Source organism: Megalops cyprinoides, chromosome 5, assembly GCF_013368585.1.
Source record: "Megalops cyprinoides isolate fMegCyp1 chromosome 5, fMegCyp1.pri, whole genome shotgun sequence".
NCBI lineage: Eukaryota > Metazoa > Chordata > Actinopteri > Elopiformes > Megalopidae > Megalops > Megalops cyprinoides.
Window position 1 is genome coordinate 13,106,136 of NC_050587.1, and position 26,003 is coordinate 13,132,138.

The window sequence follows — 26,003 nt, forward strand, 5'->3', positions numbered from 1 at the left end:
ATGCAGAAAACTGTGAGCCCTCTGAAGGTAGTGTGTTACTGCACAACGGTGGGTAGTGGTAATGTCTACAAAAAGGCATGCCTTTCTGCCATCGTGGAAAAGTTTCTCTTTTTTTCCTTTGGCGATTTGTTCTGTCTGGGGGAAAATGAATACAGGGCTCCAGTCATGGATCTCCAAATGTTTTGTCTGTGGTTTTCACAGTTTGATTGACTCCGTCACATTCTCTTATCTGTGATGACAGTGAGAGCACCACAATAACCTTACATGTCAGACTTTCTTTTTCTTTTCTCTAGCCCAGAGGTTTGTGTCCTAGTCAAGATTGCACAAATCTGTCAAAGAAGAAACAAACAAATGATATGACCTCAAAACTACAAATATACTTAATTCATATCCCCTTTAAAGAGCTCTGTAACATCTTCTCAGTTACTTCTCAGAACACCATGGTTAACATCAGTTTCAGGTTAGATACTACCCTCAGAAGCTAAGACACAAAATCGTTTCTTCACTACCTTTTCTCTGTGTTTATCCTTTACAAATCCCCCACAATGTTATGATCTTCAGCACATTTGAGTTTTGAATATATTACACCAAGTAATTTATTTTTCAGCATTAAATTATTTGTTGGGGTGTCAGTCATAACCTTGGCTCACCAGACAGCTGACTGACTTAATTTCCAGTGAAGGCTGTAGAATAAATCAGTTTTTAGCTGTGGATTCCAATAAACTACACACAAGGGTATTTGTGTAGCATCTTTAAACCTGACATACCTTAAATGTAACTTCCTGTAAATTAATCTGATTTGTGATGAAATGTAAATGGATTTGTATCATTGGTGGGCTGATTACAGTTGGTGCTTTCTGAGGCATCTTCTTGCTTCAAGAACTCTCTGTATACATTCTAAATGCTCTGTCAAAGGAACACAAATTCATCTGTCTCAGAGGACAGTTTTACAGGACTTAAGGGATTTAATCTTAAAATGAAATGCCCATTTAAGGTTATCTGATAACTTTATTAACAAGTTAAAAAAAGACAAATGAATTACAATATTTACAGAATATCCAGAAATAAATGGAATAAAAGTGTAAACAACCATTCTAGGCAACATCACAATCCACCTTCAGGAATCAGATTTTCACAGGAGAAAGGCAAAATGGAGGAGCTAAGTCAAACTATGGTGAACTCCAACAGTCTGAATAGAAGGTAAAACATAACGGAACAAAAACCAAAATATATACAAGTTTCCAGTGTGTTATAACGGGAACTGCTAGCAATCAGCTGCCATTTAAAAGCTTATTTCCTTGTTTTTCTAACTATTTTAATTTTAAAAAGGCAGGCTAGTCCTTATCAAGGAAAACAAAACAAGAGACAAAGAAGATCTTGGCACCTTATTGCCCCCAGTTATAAGGTACAAAACGAAAGACTAGACGCTTCTTATTCAGATATTGTACAATAGTTTGAACAGATGAACAGTGGAATAACTCCAAATTTTGTCATTTTTCTTTTTTTCCATTTGTAAGAGAACAACATCTAAAGGAAATGGGGCAAACTATCCTTTCTGAGACACCACAGTTTCAAACACTTGACAAGTAGCTTGTTTTCTATACACGGCTGAATACAGCATGCGGAACTCCCAGAATGCACCTTGCAGCACCTGGGTTTTCTCCCCCTTACAGCAATGGCTCATTGCTCAAGAAAGAGAACTGTAGCAAAGACAGCCATCCAAATGTCCAGGAAGCTGACACTTTTGGTAGCAAGAGGACAGTTACCTTTGTGTGTCTGTATCATGGCTCCAAGTAATTTCTTATCATTATGTTAATATTTATTTTTGCTTGTTGGTCCAACTGGTGTTGGAAAAAAGCTATTTCAATTAAGTGCCAAAACAATTGCTATTATTAACATCTAATAAGGCTTCAGGGTATTCGAGCAGCAACCTCTAACACATACAAACTATGTTTATCTCTTAAAATCAGTTTTGTCAAACCAGACACGTCAACCAGGTTCAGGAGTTCCTCAGGATTAGATTACAGACTATCTGGCAAGGTGTTAGTCATAGTTAAAATGCACACCGAAGTGGACGATTGTTTACAATTGCTGGTTGTGACGACACCACCATCATCAAGTCTGGCGCATGTGCCGCTACATGACAGAGCTGTCACAAGTCAGTTAACCCTGGTCCTGAAATGAATCTACAGCTCACATCAAACTAGTTTCAAACAGGAACATCTTTCACTCTGTGGGACTTCCTTGAGTCCACACTGCTACTGAAGGAATTACCTAATGTCAGTTTCAGAGGTACTGTGTGGGGAAAAAAAGATTTCCTCAGCGATACTATCCTGCGATGAGCAGCTACATTTCTACATTTTTTTTCCTTTCTTCTGACAGTTACATTTACGTGTCAAACTAAACTGAAAAACTAATGACAATCTGAACTTGTTCTACGTAACAAAAAACATAAGCATTAATGATAAAATCGAAGGTGCACATTTTCCCTTTTAGAGAACAGGATTTCAGTATTAGTGGCGAATATCAGTCTGCTAACCCGGACGTAATTTGGAAGGCGATACAACAATTTTGTTTAGAATCAAAAGTGTGGAAGTGCAGAGAACTCGTAAAGCTGCAGACAAACAAACACACATCTCAATTTGTGTAGCAATTTGCTACAGAATTTGGGGCCAGTGTCAATATTTTTTTAAATGTTTAAAAAGTAGACATTGATATGCATATAAAAAGAAGCAACTATTCCTCAAGGAATTTCGCTATATGAGATTAACACAGAATCACTAAAATGTAATGCCTGTAACTCATCATTCGGGTCAAATCACAAAAACCTTTTGATAGATTCACAATGTTTTTGTTAAAAAAAAAAAAAAAAACAAGAAAAAGCACATTCAGTAGTCTTTATCAACCAATAAATGCAATATGTCAATATGTCGATAATTAACCAGGAACAGTCACCTGACTGTCAGACAGGTAATGACTCGCCAATCAGTCTTCCTTTAATTTGAACATCTGCAATTATCTTTGACAAGCAAGACATTTAAATCCATCCAACCAATTTGACTGTTAGATGCTTTCTTAGGGTCATCATCAGTAGTTGGAGCATTCTACCCCTTTTCCAACTGGTTAATATGCTGATTGGGGAAATCAAAAGGCTAAATGTCAAGTTAATACTGGAGAGGCAAAATTGTACTGGGTGAGGAAAAACATGCTGTGCCTCATTCCTTCACAAATACAACTTGGCTAATATGAAGTCACTTGTGTTACTACTGTAGAAACTGACTGAGGATTTGACCAGAATGACTGCGTTACAGTACCATTCACTATTGGTTACCAATATATTAGCATCTGTCCTACGGGACCAACTCACTCATTTTAAGGTTCAGCAATATTTTTCTATGTAGGATGTAACACAACCTATAATTTCCAATGTGTAACACTTAAAATCAAACAATGCTCAAAAACGTGAGGGATTCTTTTAACATTTTTTTCCGCTTATTTAAAGTGTTTGTAAAAGCAGCCTTTTTTTCTGCCCCCCCCACCTTAACCCATGGTTTTCAAGTACAGTACATCGCACAGCTGCAGAAATCTCCCTCTTCCTAAGGATCATTTTTGGTCTCAGGCGTTTTGCTGTCCTCCTCTTTCAGCACTTTACACTGTGCCAGGTCCGGAGGATATCCGCCCTCCGCCTCCATGGTGTCGCTGGGGAAGTCTCCGCCTCTGTCTGCTGCGGCAACCTGCGAGCTCACCTCGGTCTGAGTAGCAGCTTCTATTGCTTCGGCTGAGCTGGCCTCTGCCCTCCTGTTGGTAACAGTCCTAATATTGGAGAAAAAGTGAGGAGGAAGATTAATGTCACTGCCCGCTGCTGCGGGGAGGAGCTGAAACAGTAGATAAATTGGAAGGAGAGGGAAAGAGGAGAGACCTACATGCCGTGCCGGAGGACGTGGCGCTCCCACTCGGTGCTGTGCGTGAAGCTGCGGCCGCAGAACTCGCAGGGGAAGCGCTTCTCGCTGCAGGCTGACACGCTGCTGTTCGGGGACCCTGGGGCATCTGCACGGCAGAGGGTCATGGTTAAACACGGCAAAAGGGGGGGAGGCATAAACCACAGGGGACGCATCTATCACCGTCGGCTCCGTCTCTCACCTTTTGAATCGGGCTTCTCGGCCTCCTCCTCTTCCTCGTTCTCCTCCTCCTCTTCCTCACCCTCCTCTTCCTCCTCGGCACTGCTCAGACTGCCCATTTTGTCCTTCACGGCCTCCAGCTGGTCCAGATTGACCCGCCCAGCCAGCTCAAAGTTCCGGATCACCTGCGGGATGGGAACAGGCCAAACCTGTGAGCACTGGGTATGAGGCACACCACAGCAGGCAGCGCACTGGATCGAGGAGAGTGAGGAGAACGTGGGGTGTCCCCGTAAACACAACAGGGAAGGGTGCACATGGCACAGCAGCGAGAAAAGCTAGGTACTGGTTTCAGGAAGTCTTAACCGCCTTAAGTAGCTCAACATTTTTCTGCTGTGTCCAAAGTTGTGTTCAACAGTTTTGAAACGCTTATTTTATGTCAATCATCTGCCATTTACTGACTGGCCCATTTCCTCTACAGAGATGCACATGAAGCTCACTGCACAAAATAATAACCAAGCTGGGGTTTGAACTTGGACCTGTCAGGTAATGAGTTCATACCTTTGTATCACTACACCCCATACAGATGCAAAGAGAGGGATGCTGTTGTTTAATATAAGTTTAGTAGGAAAATGTACCTAACAGTGATGCTGAAAACGGATAGCTACAAGCATGTCACATTCAACAACCATCTCCCTTTGAATGTGTGTACAGTTTTTACCCTATTAGGTAAAATTTATATGTCACCCTCATAAAATGCCATCTGCCCTATGCCTCCATTTTATACATTTTCCTCAACAAAGGAATAAGGGATATGGAATGTATTCAATTCGAGATGTGCTTAGAATAATTAATACTTTCAGGTGAGGGATAGATTCAGACAGCCAAGTACATCCATATATCCCTCTTGCATGACATCTGATCCTAAGTCATTTTTAAATCTCTTTATGCCAATATAATGAATATTTAGAAATGGAAGATACAAAGACGTCTATTCTGACTGGAATGCGCTTTGTACAGACGGGTGACAAAGTAAAGGAAGAACCAACAGAAAGTGTCTTAGTAAGGTGTTGGGCCACCACAAGCCGCCAGAACAGCTTCAATGCGCCTTGGCGTAGATTCTACACGTCTCTGGAACTCTACTGAAGGGATGGAACACCATTCTTCCAAAGGATATTCCCTCATTTGGTGTTTTGATGATGGTGGTGGAGAGCGCTGTCTAACACGTCTGTCCAAAATCTCCCATAGGTGTTCAATTGGGTTGAGATCTGACTGCAAAGGCCATAGCCTATGATTCACATCATTTTCATACTCAGCAAACCATTCAGTGACCCCTCGTGCCCTATGGATAGAAGTACTGTCATCCTGGAAGAGATCCCATCAGGATAGAAATGTTTCATCATAGGATAAAGGTGATTACTCAGAACAACTCTGTATTGATTTGCAGTGACCCTTCCCTCTAAGGGGACAAGTGGACCCAAACCATGCCAGCCCCCCCCACCCCCCCCCCCCCCCTCTCCGGCACCTGAGGAAGAGTTGCTCTTCTGTTTTTCCTTACATATCGCACTAATGCACGCGTGTCACGGTCATTGAATGTGCGCTGTCGACCACAATTTCCAACCCTATTTACTGATGTCTTTCCCACAGATCTAAATGCAGATGTCACTTTAGTCACTTTTCCTACTGAAACACTCGCCAGTTGAGCAGTCTTTGTGACTGAAGCTCCTGCCATCCGTACCCCAACGATGAAAGTCACTTAGATCTTTTCCTCTTGCCATCCTGATCCAAAATCGAGATCAACTGGGCCTGCTCAGCATTTTTATACATGCCACAGAGCATGATTGGATGTTAATTGCTTAATGGTACCATGCTGTACACCTGTGTGGAAGCATCTGCATTTGTTATGCTTCTCCACTCATTTACTCAGGGTTTTCCTTTAATTTGTCACCCGTCTGTACTTGGTGGCTTCTGAAATGACTGAAAACTTGCAAAAATCACACATCAGACTACCTGAAATTGATCAGTCTATGATAAGCACAAAGAACATTACTACATTAACTCTGAGCCTATGGGCCCATTTTTATGGTCTTAGTTCAACCAGAAAAAGCACCTTGCAGTTCTCTACTGCTCTCTACTGCTATTGCTTATGTGTGGGAACCTTATACAAATGTCCTTTTTGAGACTAAACCATATGTGGAAAGGACTGCAACGGAGGAGAAAGGAGACATAAGAGGGAGAGGTGACAAAGGTGTGACAATCATTGGATCCAGTACCAAATGTTGTGAATTGAAGTCATTTGTGATAGTTTAGCCTGGTTGTTTTGATCATGAAATTATAAATAAGGTAAATTTGAAGTGATATACTGCTTGTTACTGATAAATTTGTGTATTGCAGGCCAGAAAAAAATCTTTTGAAAATCGTTCCAATTTAAAACATTGGCTCTTGGGACTATGATGTTTGAAATCAAGGAATCATTCAAACATTTAAATATTCATTAGTTAATGTGGGTATATAGGGCTTTTCTGATCCCAATGATCATTTTACCAAGGAAATCTTGGTAACTTAAAATGATTTCAGATTTGCAAGTTATTTTCTTGACAGTTTTACACCACTGCATTCTCCTTCACTGAACAGACATGAATGTGCATATCAGCATAACAATCAGCCATATTTGACTGAACCTGTATGATAAAGGCCATCTTATGAATCATGATTCATGGTGGTGTCACCGTTACCCTGACTAAATAAAACAAACAAAAATATGCACTGAAACACTGAATGTAAATTCTGAAATGAATAAATCAGGAAATATAGCTCTGAATTGCATGCTGTAATGTACTATAGATTGAGAAACTGTAGGGAAAAATACTGGGTAAAGCAAGAGTAGGGATAGCACACAGACTGTCAGACTGTTTACTGTTCGTTATTAGGATTCTACATTGAATACCATCTCTTTACATGAGTTAAGCTTGGCTATGTGTTATATGGCTGAGATGGGAAATCTCAGACTCTCAGACAGATAAATCTCAGACAGATAAATTTTAGCCACCGAAAGTGAGTAATATGCTCTTGCAGAAACCCATGAGAGGTACTGTGTCTGGTAAAGCAACTGAAGACCATGAATTTATGGCTGGCAGAAGGTATGATGTCTGATATGAGTGCAGATGTCACCTTGCCTGATTTGTTCTTACCTCAAGAACTGTATTTTCCCAGCTTGATATGAATCTGTGAAATTGTGGCATTAGGGTTCTAGGGTCTCGACCGCCTTCTGAAATCTACACATTTCGTTTCCCAAAACAAAGGTATGTTAACATGGTAGTGTATTTACATGAATCTATCCAAGCTATGCAAACACTGTATCAGACTAAATCATACGCTCACCAGAATCTCTCTTTAAATGCATTTTCTTATTGTACTTCAGAAGGCTTTTCAAGTGGTACCAAAAACTGTAACCACATCTAAGAGTGAGGTGGCACTGAAATTAGGCCACAGTCAACAACCCCTCACACATCCTTGGGATTTCAGTTCAAATAAATCTCGCTATTAAATAATCTTTCTGGATCGAGACGATTCCATATAGGAACAAATTCTTCTAAAATGCAATGTATTATGAAAGACAGAATTAGCAGTGATAGCAGTGGAATTTTGTGGCCTGAAATGTTGTTGACTTATAATTATGCCCATTTGAGCACATTTTGAGTGAAATTAAGTGTGTGCTGCTCTGACCTCATTTCGGCATGCTTATTCCATTTCCCCACACCACTGATTAACTTAGTTTTGTGGGTCTCCAGATCTGACTGTATATTGTACTTAAAATTTTCTTCAAGTGACATTCAAAGCATATTATACAAGAGTTTAGTAAAGAATAAATTACAATATATATAAAAGACAGTTCAAAGAGTAATGACTTAGCATATTGTAAACTACATGCAAACATAAACAAAGAAATCAGAGGGGCCCGAAAAGCTCTTTTAGAAGAAAATCACTTAAGATGTATAGCAATGAAAAGTGCTTTTTTTTCAATATTCTAATAGATAAAGGAACATTTGAGTGGAGGTTAGGTACATTAATATTATGGATGGTGTTTTGCTTTTAACAATAAAGATACTTTATTATTATAGATCAGGTACTAAACAGTTACTGTCATGAGAGCTTCACCAGGTCTTCACCAGTCTCTACCTGATGTTACATCTGATGCACAGGAGATATGCAAAAATTTTGAATTAATGGACAGTGAGGTAATGGAAAAATTACAAAACCTTTAGTCAAAAAATTAATAGACCCTGATGGTATACACTCAAGGGTACTTGAAGACGAGGGGAGACTATATACACTCACTGAGCACTTTATTAGGAACACTATACTAATACTGGGTAGGGCCTCCCTTTGCTCTCAAAACAGCCTCAATTCTTCGTGGCATGTATTCCAAAAGATTTTGGAAACATTCCTTTGAGATTCTGGTCCATGTTGACATGATTGCATCACGCAATTTCTGCAGATTTGTCAGCTGCACATTCATGCTGCGAATGTCCCGTTCTACCACATCTGTGTTCCTCAGCAGAAATTGAGATTCATCAGACCAGGCTACGTTTTTCCAGTCTTCCACTGTCCAGTTTTGGTGAGCCTGTGCCCACTGCAGCCTCAGCTTTCTGTTCTTGGCTGACAGAAGTGGAACCCAACATGGTCTTCTGCTGTTGTAGCCCATCCGCCTCAGGGTTCAATGTGTTGTGCATTCTGAGATACTTTCCTGCTCATCACAATGGTACAGAGTGGTTATCTGAGTTACTGTAGCCGTTTTGTCAGCTTGAACCAGTCTGGCTATTCTCCGTTGACCTCTCTCATCAACAAGGCGTTTCCATCCTCAGAACTGCCACTCACTGGATGTTTTTTGTTTCTGGCACCATTCTGAGTAAACTGTAAAGACTGTTGTGCATGAAAATCCCAGGAGATCAGCAGTTACAGAAATACTCAAAGCAGCCCTTGAAAAGGGAGAAATTCCTGAATTACTGAAACAAGGCAGTGTACAACAAATGTACAAGAAAGCAGATCACTCTGATCCAGTGAACTATGGGCCATTTATTTTAATTTGTATCCCATGTAGGATTTTGAAATCTAGGAAGGAGCAGGCTACAATTATTCCTGGGAATATGTCCTCATGAGGGACAGTGAAAACAATTTTTGTTAAGTAGGATAACGCTTAACAAAACTGGACTTCTTAAACAATTGACTCAGATCATTCTTATGACATCATATACAGATGAACCCAGTTAATATCAACTAGCATATTACCAACCCTCTAGATTTCAAGTTTTTTCCAAACCATTTGCCATGTGCCACTGGATTCAATGTCCAATGAACTCTTTTAATATCAACAAGATATCACCAATTATTGTCACTTTTAGAATATCCCACTATAGCTTTTTGTCCTTTAGATGTATAGTGTTAAGTTTTAAATAATTTACATAATATAAATGTACTGTTAGCTGCAGAAACATTGTGAACAGCCAATCAAAATTACTGAGAAGTTATTTATCAGATAAACTAACATTAGTCAGAGAGCTTGTCATAACTGTGTTAAAAATGTCTGCATATCAACAAAATTCAACAGCGCATACCTTTTAAAAATGAAGCCAAACTTTAGCTTATATTCAGATTTGATTATGTCAAGACAGGTCAGGCTAAATCAGCTGTCAACCAGTTAGCAATATGTACCACCAGCTAGCAATATGTTCTTGCTAACGTGACAACTTGCTCAGACTACTGTTCTTGTTGCATCACTGGCTATGTTTCATCAGTACTGGAGTCAAGTCTTAAGAGCAGACATGGTGAAAGAAACTTGACAGAAACAGGTGTAGTCTGCATTTAACTCCTAGAGCCTCCGCTTCTGAAATTCTGATCCTCGAGAGAAGTTAAGAATTCTGAATGTGCATTTGCATGTCTAGCTGTTTGTTTCAGCTGTCTTTAAAACATCTGTTAAACATTTTAACAAATGACAAAAATAGCAACTTCGACTCTATTTTCTGCCCTTTTTATTACAAACTGACAAAATATTGTCTCATCTTGATGGCCAGTGGTTTGTTTCTTCTTAGCTACTCTTACAGTGAATATACAACAGTGATTTATATGCCATTTGATTATTTGATATTCTACCTTGCTAGGCTGAAACAGAATTTTAAGAATATTGGTCAGTGGTTTACAGGCTCTTAAAGTATGTTGAATGTTAATGTAATTGATGATGACATTGTGGTCAAGCATACTACATTATCATTGAGAACAATGAACTTGATCAATAAATAGACATGCAATGTACAAAATGCAATTTAATCAGTTTTCTTTATTTAACTATAAACACATCAATATCCAAAGCTATTATACTGTTCTTTGTTCATTTATTTGTTTCAAAAGGTGTATGAGAAAGTACTATATAAGCGACTCATCAAACTACAATCAGTAGGAATTAACAGTTACGTCAAAGAGCAACAAGACTGGTTCCAGGTATCAAATGTATAAGTTATGAAGAGAGACTTAAGACATGTAATCTCTTTAGTCTCAGCAAAAGGAGACTCAGGGGGGATTTGATTGAGGCTTTTAAATATTTAAAAGGGATTAATAAAGTGGACCAAGCTATTTCAAGCTGAGTTCTGTAAACAAAACAAGAGGAACACAGGAAGTTACATAGGCCATCTGGTCTTTTTTCACTCAGAGGACTATTAAGGCTGGAATAGGTTACCAGTTTTCATGGTGAAAGCAGAGGCCATTGAAGTGTACAGGAATAAGCTTGACTTGCCAGAATAACCTATTTTTTAAATTAAAACTTAAGTTCTTATGTTGTTCTTAACTAACCTGTACAATGAAATGTGAGTTGCTACGTTCCATAAGAATGTGGCGGGGCTGGACGACTGGAGGAAGCATGTGTTTCTTTTGCAGATAACATGCTTCACCAAGACACATTAACCAATTATATCCAAAAATTGTCCAGTGATTTTTAGAGCGTCATCAGTTAATGCAAGTTCTCAGAATATGTTCCGGTAAAGAAAAACTGATTCCTGAAATACTTAAAACAGCCACTAAAAACAGAGCCCTCATTTTACAGCACAGCAGTATCGGACATAGCTCATTGTCATAAAGGACCCCTCATAAGGATGGTGTCCTCAAAAAATGTTTTCAGAAGACTGCTTAAGAGGTATGCAAGTTTTCGAGATGCAACTATGACTTCAGGTTTGAGAGTGGGGAAAACTGGAGACACCATTCACTGGAAACTAACCTAACGCTAATGCTAATGTGGCATGCAGTGAGTGCAGGATACAATATGGAAGACAGAACGCTACCACGTCTGTTGGATTCGGGAGTAAAGCCTGACCTTGTGCTCATTCCGCAGGTGGGCCTCCAGGTCTTCGCGCTGCTTGGTGTCGTAGTAGCAGAGCTGGCACTGGTAGGGCTTGAGCTCGTCGTGCTTGTGGATGTGCAGCTGCAGGCTCTCGTCGCTGGAGCAGGTGAAGGTGCACTTGTGGCAGCGGAACACGACGCCCTGCAGGTGCCGTGACAGCTTGGAGCGGCAGACCTCCAGGGGAACCACCCGCTCCTCTGGAGCAAAGAAAGGGGGCAGCAAATGGTACACTCAGATTAGTTCTTCCTTGGCTACACCTTTGAAAAGATTGGGAGGATATCTCAGACATCTCGGCCTGGATAAAAGAGCGCCACCAACTCGGAGTGCTACTCAACATATCCAAGACGGAGCTCCTCGTCATCCCAGCCAGACCGTCAATCCAGCACAACATCACCGTACAGCTCAGCTCAAGGACACTAACTCCGTTAAGGTCTGCTAGGAACCTGGGGGTAGTGACTGACAACCAGCTAAAATTGACTGTCCACATCGCGATGACTGCAGGATCATGCAAATTTGCGCTGTACAACATACGAAAATCAGGCCCTACCTATCTGAACATGCTACTTGTCCAGTCTCTTGTCATCTCAAGACTGGACTACTCTCTTGGCTGGCCTACCTGCACACACTATTAAGCCTTTGCAGTTGATATAGAATGCGGCTGCACGTCTGGTTTTCAACCAACCAAAGATGGCTCATGTTACACCTCTCTTGGCCTCGCTCCACTGGCTCCCTATAACTGCCCGCAACATGTTCAAGGCCTTGATGCTTGTGTACAGGACAGCAAACAAAACTGCACCTACCTATCTGAACTCACTACTGCAAGCCTATGTTCCCTCCCCACGGCTACGCTCTACTATCAAACAGCGTCTGGTGGTCCCGTCGCATCGCACCGGAATATCAAAATTCAGAACTTTCTCCGCCATTGTCCCCCAACGGTGGAATGAACTTCCACACTTCATCCGTTCTGCTGAGTCCCTCTTTTGCTTGTATTGTACTCTCCTTCACTTAGGAGTTGCTTTGGATCAAAGTGTCTGCCAAATGAATAAATTTAAAGTGAATAAATGAGGTTGTGAACATACTGACGTACACCCAGTGTGTGAAATACCCAGTTGGGGGACCTACTGGGGGCGTACCCATACCTGCCAACATTTAGGTTTCAAAATACGGGAGTTTTTTTTTTTTTGGGGGGGGGTGTATAGTAAAATAAATAAGTAAATAAATAATTGTATGTAGTGTGTGGATTGTGTGTGTAGATTTGTTTCATAGACAATCTGGCAACTTGGGTAACGTCAGACAAACATACAAAACTGCTGAACTCGCAGATCCGTGTATGACGATTATTCATAATAAAGTTTGCCATGCATATTACGGGAGTTTCCCGGGAGAAACCACAAAACGGGAGGACGCTGGGAGATGGCCTTGAAATACAAGAGAAACCCAGGAAAAACGGGAGTGTTGGCAGGTATGCCCCTACCTAATGCTCCAGTGTTGAATGCTGAAGTCTTACACAGACTCAATACGCAATATACAAGATTTCATGGATGCAAGCCAAGGCAATCAACTAGGCTATACATGCTTTGCACACACATCACCAAGGCTTATATCATTAACAATAAGGCCACAGAGCTACACAACCACGCAACAACTATGCCCTGCAACAGAATCCACACAGCACATTTGCCTGACACCGCCCGACACACACACGCACAAGCACACACTCGAACCCGACACACACACGCTTGTCTGTCGCTGTACAACCTTTTACCTTATGCACAGCAGGTCTATCACAATTCAGTCACAGCAAACACAGGCTAGAGATCTGTCTTAATAATGTGATTATTTTGGTATGTACAAATATGTGACTAACATCATTACAAAGCTCCGGTTCCGCTCTTTCTTGTGATAGCCTATGTGTTCCATATCTATGCAATGACGAGTTCATGAGTAATTCAAACAAGAGTAATAGGTGTGGAGATGGATGCAGAGCTGTATGCAGATTGTAACTATGATTAAAGTTGATGTAAATTCATAATTATTTTTCTTGCCAACACTTTGTCGCATAGACAAGCAACTAGCATCGTTAGTGATGAATACTTTGTGAGCAATTCAACCGAGAAGAAGGGATGTGAATTTAGATGCAGGCTGCGTCTGTCAAGCTTTAAGGGTTAAAAGCAGGGGTGTTGGCTGGACTGTTAACCATCAGGGGCTGAGCCCAGATTCTTCTCCATCAAAAAACTGACCTACAGTGATGTGTGTGTGTGTGTGTGTGTGTGTGTGTGTGTGTGTGTGTGTGTGTGTGTGTGTGACACATCTAAATCATTTAGATTCGGTGTTTATCTCCTAGTTTAACCTGACATCTCTTGTGAGTGAGCTAGTAAGCTGTGGTAACTTAGCTTAGCTGTCAATGTATGACATGATCAGACAAAAAAAGTTGGATTGGTCATAAGAATTGCCGTGGGTGTTATCACTGTTTGTAGGACTACCAGACTGATAAAATATAAAACTTTATCGAACACGAACACTAAGCTAGTTTGGTGTCGCTAGCCAAGGGGAGGCACAACTAAGCTATCATTGATAATGGTTTAGCTGGCTAAAGTACAATGCAAAGTACGTTAGCTGTATATAACTTATGCTCTGCTCATATCATGTTCACGTAACACGGAACTCATACAGACATTTACACACCTTGTTTTCCTGGCTCAGCATGAGAGGATGTTTGTGTTTCAGCTTCAACCCCTTTACCAGTAAAAAATCTGCATATATACTGTATATTTTTTCCTCACACTGACTGACTGTGTGAGTTAGCGTTTAGCATAGTAACCCCATCAATTGAAGAATTGACAGAGACCTGTTAACCAATAAGACACGAGTATTTCCACGTATTTTCCTGTAAACCCTCCCTGACTGGTCTTGCCTCCGTTCATTGAAGATAAAATACAACACTCCGTTCACTGAAGATACAAAATTAAAACACTGCCGTCTTTACTGACGTTCAGTTATGTAGTGACAAACTTCTCAAAGTGCAGAACTACTTGGGCTAAAGAAAAAATCTTTGGGGCTACAGCCCCAAATGCCCAAGCCAGGCAACACCTTTGGTTAAAATTTTTAGTGACAATTGCAAGTGACAAATAATTTTTTTAAGATTTTTCCAGAGACCCCCCAAAATTTTGCTGCTGAGGCTTTCGGGGGGTCTCAAGTGTCAATCGAGGAGTCTCGGACCCCCCCGAGACCCCCCGTATTTCGCACCCTGCATACACCTCCTCAGAGGGTTAAAGAGCTTGCATTCGGTTATCAACATATATGTTTTTGCTTATGTCATCTATGTAGATTTCTCTCAGATGTGTGAATGTAAAGGTAGCTCTTTGATATGTTATCATTTTAGATAGCCCTATTCATTTTTCGTGCTTTGGAGCTACCACTATCAAGTTTCTCTTGGGCTCAAGAAACTGAAAATGTCCTTTGTGACCAACTTCCTCATATTTATTTGTGAGATTCTTCTGATATGTGGAGAAGCATAATATCGGCACATTGGCGGATATGTGTTTTGATTTTTAAAATCTAATTTCACTTTTGCTTTAGATCATTTTTTTCCCTGGTTCAAAAGAGACCACTCAGACTTGTATATTTCTAAATCCATTTTGGCACTGCTGCAAATGCTTTTGCAAAGTACGAACATTTGAAATCACATCCCATGGTAGCATTGGCTCATGAATACTTTTATGTGTAGCAGGGAAGCCAAGTTTCTGAAGGCACATGGCAATCCTCCCCGCTAAGGGCTGACAGACTTAGTGGTTTGAGATTCATGCCCTTGCTGGTTTTGAGGTGTGCTGATGAAAGCGGCAGTTTAATATTAGCCCTAAGGAAACAGCCAAAGTGCAAATCTATCTGACACATCAGCACATTTACTCTTCTGGGGTTACTATAGGAGTTTCATCCTTGTATTCATGTTTATAGACTTTCTCATTGCAAAAACCAATCCATTTATTTGCCAGTCTGCTTAGTGTCAGATATTGACTACCGTGAAATGTTTAGGAAGCCAGGAAAATTGCTCAATGAGAAAACAATCCCCTCATTTAACTGAGACTTCATTACCTTAAATGATGCATCAGCACATTTAATACAGCAGGTGAAATGTTGCCTTTATTTGGCATGTAATTCCCCCACTAGAAAATGTTACAATAGGTGGCTCACCACGGTGCAGGACGATATGGTCGATCATATTGCTCTTGTACTTGGTGTGGTAGAGACAGAGGGGGCAGCGCAGGTCTTTGGGGCCTTCCTCAGGGGTGCTGGCATGTCCTGCTTCCACATGCATTGTGAATGTTGACCTGAAACATAGGGGACTTGCAACAATGCAATGCAAGCTGACTACATCAACATGGTTAGCCATCGCGATACCCAAGAGGTTAATTTTGCATACCCAGCTGCTACACTTTGCAAAAATGGCACCAAGCCACAATGACTGTTCTTGCTACGGCTGAAAACAGTGCTTGCTAGTGATCTAAAAATTCTACATCCTAAAGATTCAATATGCTTCTGATAATTAAACAATTTTGTGTGGGAAATGGAAACGTAGGGATGCACCTTGGGGTGAGCCGCAAGGTGGTTCTGGAGAGCTACGGTGTCTGTGAGCTTTTATTCCATCCAGGCACTTAACCACTTGAGTTTAATGACTGTCCTGATTGAACCAATTTCACTCCCTTCCCAAGTCTTGAGAGTATCTGTGGTTTAAAAAGAAGCTGGAAAAACTGCTGGATTTCTGCCCCGATCTAGAGGCTGCCAATGGCACCCCAAGGGAGCGCAATTTTCTTACTTGTAGCATGTGAAGAAGGAGCAGTCCTTGCACTTGAAGAGCTTCTTGCCACCGTGGCGGTCTCGGTAGTGCCTGCGCAGGCTCTGCATGTACCCCGAGCTGAACTCGCAGAATTCACAGGTGAGAGTGCCATCCAGCCGTGCCTCGACCACAGGCAGGACAGGGGGGCTGGAGGAGGCCTGGTTCCGAGACGCAAGTTGGTAGCGACTGAGCTGCTGCTGGACATCTGGGGGCTCCAAATATGCAGGTTCTGGAACCAGACAGAGGATAGAAATGTGAAGAGGCCTTCTTTGAGAGACGAAATGTTACCCTCAAGCTCCCTCAATGCTACCCTTGAGTTTGCAAGCTCCCCTTGATCCCCTGCTATCCACTTCTGAACTGAGAACATGCCCACCCCCAGTGAGGACAATATATGATGCTAATTTATGGTGCTGTATAAACGATATTTTTTGTCTAGAAAAAAATCAAACCAAATATGACATCGCCTCTGTGTCTAATGTTTGGATATAGACCTGAAATCTGGGCTTCTTACATCAACAAAAAAGCATACAATATCCATAAATAACATTCAGGACCAGTAACAAGTAGGCAGCTTACAATAAATGCTTTGCCAGCATGTGCAAAAAGAGACCTGGCTTTGAGTTTTTAAAATGCATGTGATGCACTTCACATTTTGTAGAGAGGAAGTGCAACAAAGAAGCTAAATATAATACACTGAATTTAACACTGTTGACATTTGATTCATAATACCAGTCACACTCAGGAAAGGACAGCTCAGGATGAAGTAGCATGTACAATACTTTGAAAGTGTACAACTGACCTTACAACGCTATTTAACAAGGCCAGACTGTCAAAAGCCAATTTAACACAATAAGACTACAAGACAGCACTCCATGGCGATCCTAAATGAACAGAAAAAAAACTGCTCAGGGAAGAAAAGTGAAGCTGAATTAGAGAGAAAACACGCATAACAAACACTTTACAGCTCTTGATCACTGATTGCATCCACTTACTTGATTCCTCCAATCAAAATAAGAGATATCATAGAAGCAGTGATGCCCTCCTCATCTGCTCATAATTGCAGATTCAATGCAAAATGCATTTTAACTCTGTGCTAACGGTAGACCACGGTACGACAACATTCCTGAATTTGTTAAAGCTAAACCCTTCAGGCCCCGTTTTTGTCACAGAGGGACAATTGCATTGCATTCATCCTTTTGTAGTTTGAAGAGGTGTACAATCTTCAAATGTTTTATTCAAATAAAATGGCCAATTTTAGACGAAGAACACAAATCCTTAAATCCTTGGGTGACAAGAACACCAGGAAAAGTGGCATTCTGCATGGATTGCTGATCAATAGGACCTGGTTTTAACAAACTACTCCATACACCTATGAATAAATTATATTTATATAAATACTGAACTGGAGGGACTGAAAGAATGTTCCCATCCGCGGAAATTCCCAAGAGTTTGTGGAAGGGACAGAAATCCTGCAGAGCTCTTCTACTTCCTCCCGAGACACCGAGAAGAGGCACTTACCATCCGTTTCGGAGATTACCAAGGTCTGTTCGCTCCCCTGGGTCGGCCTGTGGGAGCGGAACGCAGCCTGGGTGGCGGCGCGCAGTTTGGGAAGGGTGAGGGCCTCTCCGTGGGCCTTCAGGGAGTGCTCCTTCAGCTGGCTTATGGTCATGGTGGAGAAGGAGCAGGACAGACACTTGTAGGTATTCTCACCTGGTTAGTAAAAGAAAAAAAAAACATCCAAACTGTCATCAGAATTATGCAAATCTGTTTCATCACTTTTTTCTGCTCTATGTACCCTGATCACAGTCACCTAAAGATTGTATGAAAATTTATTGTTTTAAAATGAGAAGTGTAGAAAGTCTTCAGCCACAGGGGACAGACTTAAGTGTTTAGTATTTGAATTTCCACAGCTCTGTCCTGAAGTCTTTTTACACCTTACTGATAAAAACTCCATTCATGTGTCAGACGCTGTGGATAGAGTCACCTATAGGTCAAAGCTATGTCCACATCTAAGCATGTCTAACATAATATAACAATGAAAATGATATTCATGAATAATATCAGAGAGGTTCTGTTCACTATCAGAATTCAATAATTGCATCTTTAATATCCAATTAGAAGGCATAATACATTTTTAATACACATCATCACCTACTTCTTTCTCATATCAAGTGTTCAATTGCCTATATTTAAGATAAAGTTAACTTTTTAACTTTTTTAAACTATTGTTTACACAGTGCAATTTACTGGAAACCTTTCTAAATATGCCTATTAATTCAATTTTTTCTGGTGATTAATGTGTGAAATGTAACCCTTCATTTTACAAAAGTGTGACACCATAGCCATTTCAACATTTTGTTGATGCATTCTTGTAAATATTGATTATTCAGTGTCTATTTGAGCATGTATTCCTCCTCTTCAAGGAAAAGGAGCCATTGAATTTAAAATAATTGTAAGTGCACATTGGAAATGCTTAGTTTTTTTTGTTGTGATTGCCAACTGAACAGCAGATAAATTGCTGTAATTTTGTTATAACAAAGACACAAACACACAGCCCCTTCAAAACATTTCAATTGCTAAAATAACAAAAGAAAAAAAACAAAAGATTTACATCCAAGTATGAAAATTCAGGGAATGTGAAAGGGATATGACATATCTTGCAAAGTAATTTGCAAAAGCAAAGCAAATACAGTCCACTCGGCACAGAATAGGTACATGTACACAACATGTTGTCCATCATGTGCCGTATAATGCATATAGAATGCCCTGGTTTACAAGTATTTTGGTATAAAAAAACACAGGTCACACAAAACAAGTGTTCCTTTATGTTTACAATTCACTATCATTACTAACTAAAAATAACCTGTAAATATTTTCGATTCAATTTACCTTCAATTTTTTAAAAATCAGAATATAAAACTTCATACAGATGTTTGAAATACAAGTTTAAAAAAAACTAATGCTCTCTTTTTTCGGTAAAAGCATCTTTTCTGAGGGAAGAACAAATGAACACATTCAGTAGTGTTCACCAAACTCCACAAGACAGGTCCATGCCATTTTATGACGGCCACACTGTGAGTACACAAGCCTTTGCAAATGAACACTCTCTTGCGATGAGGAAGCTCGCTGTGCTAACTAAGGTGGGAGCAGAGGCCATCAGTGACACGTCTGCTTTACCTGCGTGTGCTTTGTACAAGTGGCTTTTGAGGCGACTCAGGTAAGAGGACTTGAAGGAGCACAGCTTGCAGCGGAAGGGCTTGTGATGGCCGTGGTGAGACTGTACATGCCGATCCAGGCTGAGGAGAGACGCAGGCACATTTCAGTTCAGTTTGCCCAAGTCTTCTGTGTCAACACAACAAAACACTCCAGCGGTGAGGACTCACTTACAAGCCTTTTCATCCACAGCACACTCCCACTGCATTCAAATGCTCATCCGTTTGTGTTCAGAATGACGATACTGGGACTAACGTAAAATCAGACTGAATCAGAGGCACTTGTTTGCTATCCCTCTCAGACAGGCAGATTTGCAAACAAATTCTATAACAAACAAGGACATGTTTAACAACACACTATGGAACTATGTCAATAATTTTTGACATTTAGCATTAGTTGCGTAGGGGTATAATGTGTCCTTCCAGTATCTCACTGGCCCAGACACGCGGGGCAGAGCATGCACAAAGCAGGATTTCGGCTGCGATTCCTCCATTTTTAGGTTTTGGATGTAAAATTTGTCAACAAAATAATCACTATGCCTTCGGTGATCTGAATACTGGTAAGAATTACACTACCCAATGCTAAGAAGTGTGTTTACAGTGCATGTTGGGAACTGTACCAAAACTACCTCAAGCACCTCTAGGGCAGTAAACAGACGGTATTAAACTAATGTGAAACCAAACAAATTTCTCAGACCTTGTTTAGCACCTAAGTGATTCATGAGGAAGCAAGAGATTTGAGTTAGAATGCCAAATGTGAAAAGGGCTGTTAAAGCTGGGCTGCTCAACCCAGATTGTGGTGGGTTGTGGTGTTTACAGGATTTCCAAGACTTGAATTTAATGGAGGTACTGTCTCCACTGAACTAATTCAGCAGCCTCTCCTGTTCTCAGAGTGGTAGTGGGGTTAAAGACAGCTGAATTACCTGCTGGAATGCAGCCCTGCAGGACCTGAGTTGAGCAGCCTTGACCTAAAGCTTTTTCTTCTGGCTTACAAGAACCTCATCAAGCAAAGGACTTCCAGTGAACCTGCTGGCTCTCACTGGAGAGGCCACACTGTGAAATCATCTCCCAAAACCCTCCAGTGAGAGCCTCAGGCTACAGTTCTTTGTGTTTCAGACTTGGGACTGTTTAGAATACGACTGGGTTTTCACCATAGTCCCCCGGGTGATGTGACGGGACGATATTTTATTTCTGGGTCACGGCATATCCAGTACAGTGGGATTACACCAGGGAGCTCAATACAGATGAGGTCTGTCGACTTTGGATAAGACAAATTGCTCTATCAAAATATCTGTAAGTCTCTCTGGAGTTAACTCAAAGTAACATTTTTATTTTAAAGGATTATATATAGTTCAATAAAAGGGTAGTCTTTTCAGAAAGTAATAAAACACCCTAGATACTGACAGTCAAGAAAACTTGAATGAACTCTGAAAAAAAGGCTGTAAGAAGAACCACACAAGACATTAAAACAAGAATGGAACCACCCAGAAATAATGAAGTGTATCTTCTGAGCAGATGGACCGTACACAAAGGCCTCTCCTTACTTGTGTCTGAAAGGGGAGGCAAACTGGCAGTACTGGCAGTTGTACTTGTCCTCGCGTGTGAAAAGGGCCATGGCCGAGTGGCTCCTCTCGTGCGAGCGCAGGCCCTGCATGGACATGAAGACACGGTCGCACTGGCCACAGGGGTGCCCTCCCACTGCCCGTTCCTTCATTGCCACCACCTCCCGGGGCCCTCTCTCCACCTCCGCAGTCTCCATGGCGACAGGAGCCGGGGTGACGGAGGCCTGGGCGACCACTGAAATCATCTCCACAGGGTCTGGTTCCACAGCGACCACATCTGCTACATCCCCGTTAGCCTCTCCTTCCACTGGGAGGGGCAGTGGGATTTCTGTTACCTCCTGCTATCAAAAGAGAAAGAAAAACTGTTTGTAGATGTAAATTCATTCAAATTCGAGTGCAACAAACTCAGACAAACAAGCATACCACAAGATTTGTACGGAAGTTTTGGCAGGCTACATTTTACATCTACTTCTATAGAACATGAATTCTTGTTGCTGAAAGCTACAAGATTCTAAATGGGAGTCTTTAAGCTTTCGCTGAATGGGTTCAAATAGTCAATGAGAGACTTGTTTCAGATGAAGCTGCCTCATGATTTCCTACAAGGCACAAATGTAGACCTTCAACCCCTGCCTGGAGTTGATTATCCAGACATTAGCTTTATTGAGGCCCCCACCAATTCCAGAACATCCCCCTTCCTCCACGTCTTAGGAAGAAATACATCAATTGCCTTCACCACAAAGTGGTTCCTGTGCTGCTCTGAGACAACAAACTTGGGTTTTTATGGCTTAAAAGAAACTTGACATTTCTGAAAAAGTACCTGACCCTGCACTTGATAGGACCATAAATAAGATATATAATGTCTTCCAGAGAAATCACTAGCCCTCTATCGTCAACCCTCAGGGCATGTATTGCTTCTCACCAATGCAGTGCATTCTGTTTTGTATCCTGTACAGATACTGCTATTTCTTATTAAAACCTAATAATAAATAAATTATATATATATATATATATATATACACATATACATACACATACACATACACATAAAATATAAAATGTAAACACACAAAATGAAAAAGGAATAGTAGTTGCCATTAAAAATGAGCCTACACATTTCATATTCTTGTCATTAATAATTATTAAATTAATTATTTCTTCTCCTATAAAAGATGTTTGAAAATTTAACACTTGCGAATATGCGAGTTCCAAGAATAACATGAGACAGATTTGGAAGAGGTCAAATAGTCGGTGCCCAAACTGCGGGTGCATCAGAAAATCATGGCGGTATATGTCTGACAAGGAAAAGTATATGGGGAAAAAGGAATTGTGGTCACAATTCGGTGTTCACTGGCAGAGACAGGGAGACGCATAACAGAGTACTTGCTAAAAACAACAAAACAGCCTCAAAAATTAACACAAAACTAAACCTACACCTCAGTGACCCAGCCTCAACAAAAACTATGTCATGAGCTTCAGAAAGCTTACATTTATGGTAGGGCTGCCATTTGGAAACTTCTTGGAACTAAACCCAGTGAGCAATAATGCATAACCTGCTATAATGAGCACCAAACCTGCACCTGGAAGAAAGTAATATGGTTTGATGAGTCATCCTCTACTCTTTTTCCCACATCTGGAGGTGTTGATGTTTGGAGAAACTCAAAGGAAACCTTCAACCCACATTAGCTATTCCGAACTGTTAAACATGATGGTGGACCTGTTATGGAATGGGCAGCCATTTCATGGGTAGTCACTGGGTCCAATTATTACTCTGCATAGTAGAATTACAGCCAAGGAGTACAAAGCCATTTCAGGTGACCAGGCACACCCTAAGGTGCACAAAGTGTTTCCTCAAGATGTTCCCATATCCCGAGGTGATAATCACCCCACACACATATTCAAGAGTGCTGTCATGAACACCAGGATGAAGCGAAACACCTTCCATGGGCTTCCCCCATTATTGAACCTTAAAGAGAGGTTCTGGAAAATAGAATGTGTAATGACTAAATTTCCACCTCCTTTACCCCTAAAATAATTGGTGGCTTTCCTTTTTGAAGAATGGTCCAATATCCCACTAGAAACAGCTCAAAACTTGTATAACAGCATTCCAAGATGGATTCAAACTGTTCTGAAAGCAAAGGGTGACAACTCCTTATTAGTTAGTGAATATTAAGATACTGCTAAAATATTAAGATACTTTGATAAGAAACCCAGACTTACTCTTCACAAGTTTCTGTACAACACAACGTTAACAAAATGCTTCTCCACAGACATGTTTTGCAGTATCCCACATTAATTTCCACCATTTTCGTATCACTGAAAAAGGTCTACTCTTTGTAAAGGTACTCCAGTATTGCCACCTAATGTATTGAAATGTCTGGCTTGGACTACAGAAACAGGCCTTCATTTGGCTTCCGTTTCAGTTGAGACACTAAATCCTCTGGCGCGCTTCTCTCTGCCAGGTCCCTGGCACCCTCAGTGGAATACTAATGTTAAAAGAGCTACCCACTGGCCTCAAAGCTAAGCTTTCTTCTGCCCCTGCAATAGGACTACCACACTTCTTTGCTCCACAGAAGTTAACAGACTGTCTAACCAGGACCTCTGTTGGAAATAAACAAACCTGGAAACAGCACCAGCCAATTAATAAGGCCTCTTCAAATGCAGGCTTTCTGAAAGCTGAAAGTCAATAGTCAAGACCCGAGTAGACGGAAGGAAGGAAAGGAGGAAAAACAGTTGTTGTCACCTTCAACAGATTTCAGAGGACAGTTGAAAAATCCATTAAGGGAAATGCAGATAAAGCATTTTTTCAGAAACAACTTTCAATTAAACCACCAAAGGTAACAAATAACTCACCTTTTTGCCTACACTTTCACAGAAGTCTTTTATATTTAGTAATATTTAAGGTCCAGATTCCATTTATTTCTTTCCACACATTATTGACAGAGTGAAAGATTCAATTTAAAACTGTGTGCTTTTTGTCAAGTTCTCACCACAGACTAATCACTCAACAATCTTGCTACTTTGAACACATAATATTTAAAAATAACAAAAAAATATGGAGGTCAGATAAAGAAATATATCACCACCCCTCTCCAAGAACATAAATAGAACAGTGAACAAATATATTTATTTAAAAAAGCAGCTAATGTTTTTCACTCCAGCTGCAAGATTAGGACACACCGTTTGAACTGCTGGCATCATAAAGAGGACATAATCTCCCTATATCCTGTCTTGGCACTGTGCTCTTCTTAAAGCTGCAGGACCTCCTATCACAAATTGACACCAGCCTGAAAGTCTCATGACAGCTCAACTTCTTGTATGCCCTTCTTGCATGCACTTTTCTAAGTTGCTGTGGACAAGTGACTAAATGTTCAGCTTACCTTCACATGCCCTGCTTTGACCTCTCCATACTGTACATGCTTCCGCAGGTGATTGCAGATTGCTCTCAGAGTGGGGTGGACCTCCACACAGAAATTGCACCTGTAGCCAACAGGGGTTTTGTCTGATGGAGTGTCCACCTAAAAGAAGGTGAATCGAGATAGGAGAAGAAATTGTGGTGTTCTTCTGAGCACAAAGATGTGGCATTGAAAAAAAATTAAATCATTAGATAGTCAAAATCTTTTAGTTACCAAGACATCTGTAAGTACATAAGACATAGTTATAATTGTGACAAATCTTGACAAGATGCAACAGCTTGCTCTCTAAAAACGTCAAGCTACACCACTGCAACAGTCTTATCCTTTAATCCCCCTGTACACTGTTAAAACCAGGACTATTAAACAAACCCTTCATTTTTGTCATTTTTGCCATTTCTGTGCTTACTCATGCATCTGTAAAGATACTGTCACTTTCGGTGTATCCAAGACACAATCAGTTTCATATTTTACATCTCAGTTCCACATTAAAGTTCCTTACATATACTGAGACAATTGTTGCCTTTGTTTGCTGAGAGTTTAGGCATATTCATTTTTATAAATTTCCTAAAGTTATAATTGCCATGATAGGGGTTATAAAGGCTTTTTATAGATGGAGTATGACTGTCAATACAGTGTAAAATTACTCTCATTGGATCCCTGAGAACTCACTGCGCAATCCTAATGCGCAACATGTGTAAAACTACCCATGTCCTCTTCAGACAGATGGTAAGTTCTTCTTGTAAATGTTAAAGGGTCTGCATTTGTCAAGACTTGGCTCCCAGATATCATAAGCATATCATCAATTCTTGGATTTAAGAATTTTTGAGCTCATCCAGCTGGATAGAAATTTACTTTCTACCTCTGATCTGCTCTGGAAAACCTCCAGCACACAGCCAGGCCTCCATTTTCCATATATTGTATTGTGACAAAACCCCTGAGGTCTTCAAAAGCTAGCTTTTCTGGGCCAACAGTGGCCACCCAGGCAAAGATTCCAACTATCTGAATAGGCCATCATTGCATGTGAAATGGCACCCAAAATTCACATTGACCCAAATGCAAATTAGATGCCTCATTGCTTAAGGACATAATGTCAATGCTCCACTTAGATCACCAATCACCCTCCCTACCCCCCCAAGCCTGAAGGTCGAAATCCATCCAAGTAAATGCCTTATGCCTCAGCCTGTATATCACCAGGTCAGATCCTGCCACAGTCTATATTTTTTATTATTTTCAAACTATGCATTTTTACTTTATTGGTGTCGAGACAGAGATACAGTAACTATACAACATAATCTCACAGCACCTTACTGCCTTTATAATTCCTATGCATATACATGTGATGTGTCATGTCTATGTGAACGTGATGTGTCATGTCTACGTGAATGTACATTAAAACTGCCTCAATTTTTAAATATGAATTGGAAGCTCATGGATTAATGATGAAAGATAAAATTAAAAACAAATTGCATTTTTTTTCAAA

At 40.7% G+C, this 26,003-nt stretch overlaps 1 protein-coding gene across 4 annotated transcripts in view; it reads right to left on the reverse strand.

Annotated features, from left to right (window-relative positions):
• Positions 1–1,161: 1,161 nt before the first annotated feature.
• Positions 1,162–26,003, reverse strand: part of znf462 (zinc finger protein 462) — a 56,167-nt gene continuing 31,325 nt past the window's right edge. For all 4 annotated transcript variants that reach the window (XM_036528319.1, XM_036528318.1, XM_036528320.1 and 1 more), the window contains exons 4-13: positions 24,488–24,625; positions 21,093–21,451; positions 19,514–19,632; positions 17,855–18,046; positions 16,316–16,565; positions 15,694–15,830; positions 11,476–11,699; positions 4,141–4,303; positions 3,924–4,047; positions 1,162–3,813 (exon numbers count right to left, since the gene is read on the reverse strand). In XM_036528319.1, the coding sequence (XP_036384212.1) occupies positions 3,597–3,813; positions 3,924–4,047; positions 4,141–4,303; positions 11,476–11,699; positions 15,694–15,830; positions 16,316–16,565; positions 17,855–18,046; positions 19,514–19,632; positions 21,093–21,451; positions 24,488–24,625 (1,923 nt within the window). In that variant the 3' untranslated portion in view covers positions 1,162–3,596. The remainder of the gene's footprint in view (positions 3,814–3,923; positions 4,048–4,140; positions 4,304–11,475; positions 11,700–15,693; positions 15,831–16,315; positions 16,566–17,854; positions 18,047–19,513; positions 19,633–21,092; positions 21,452–24,487; positions 24,626–26,003) is intronic.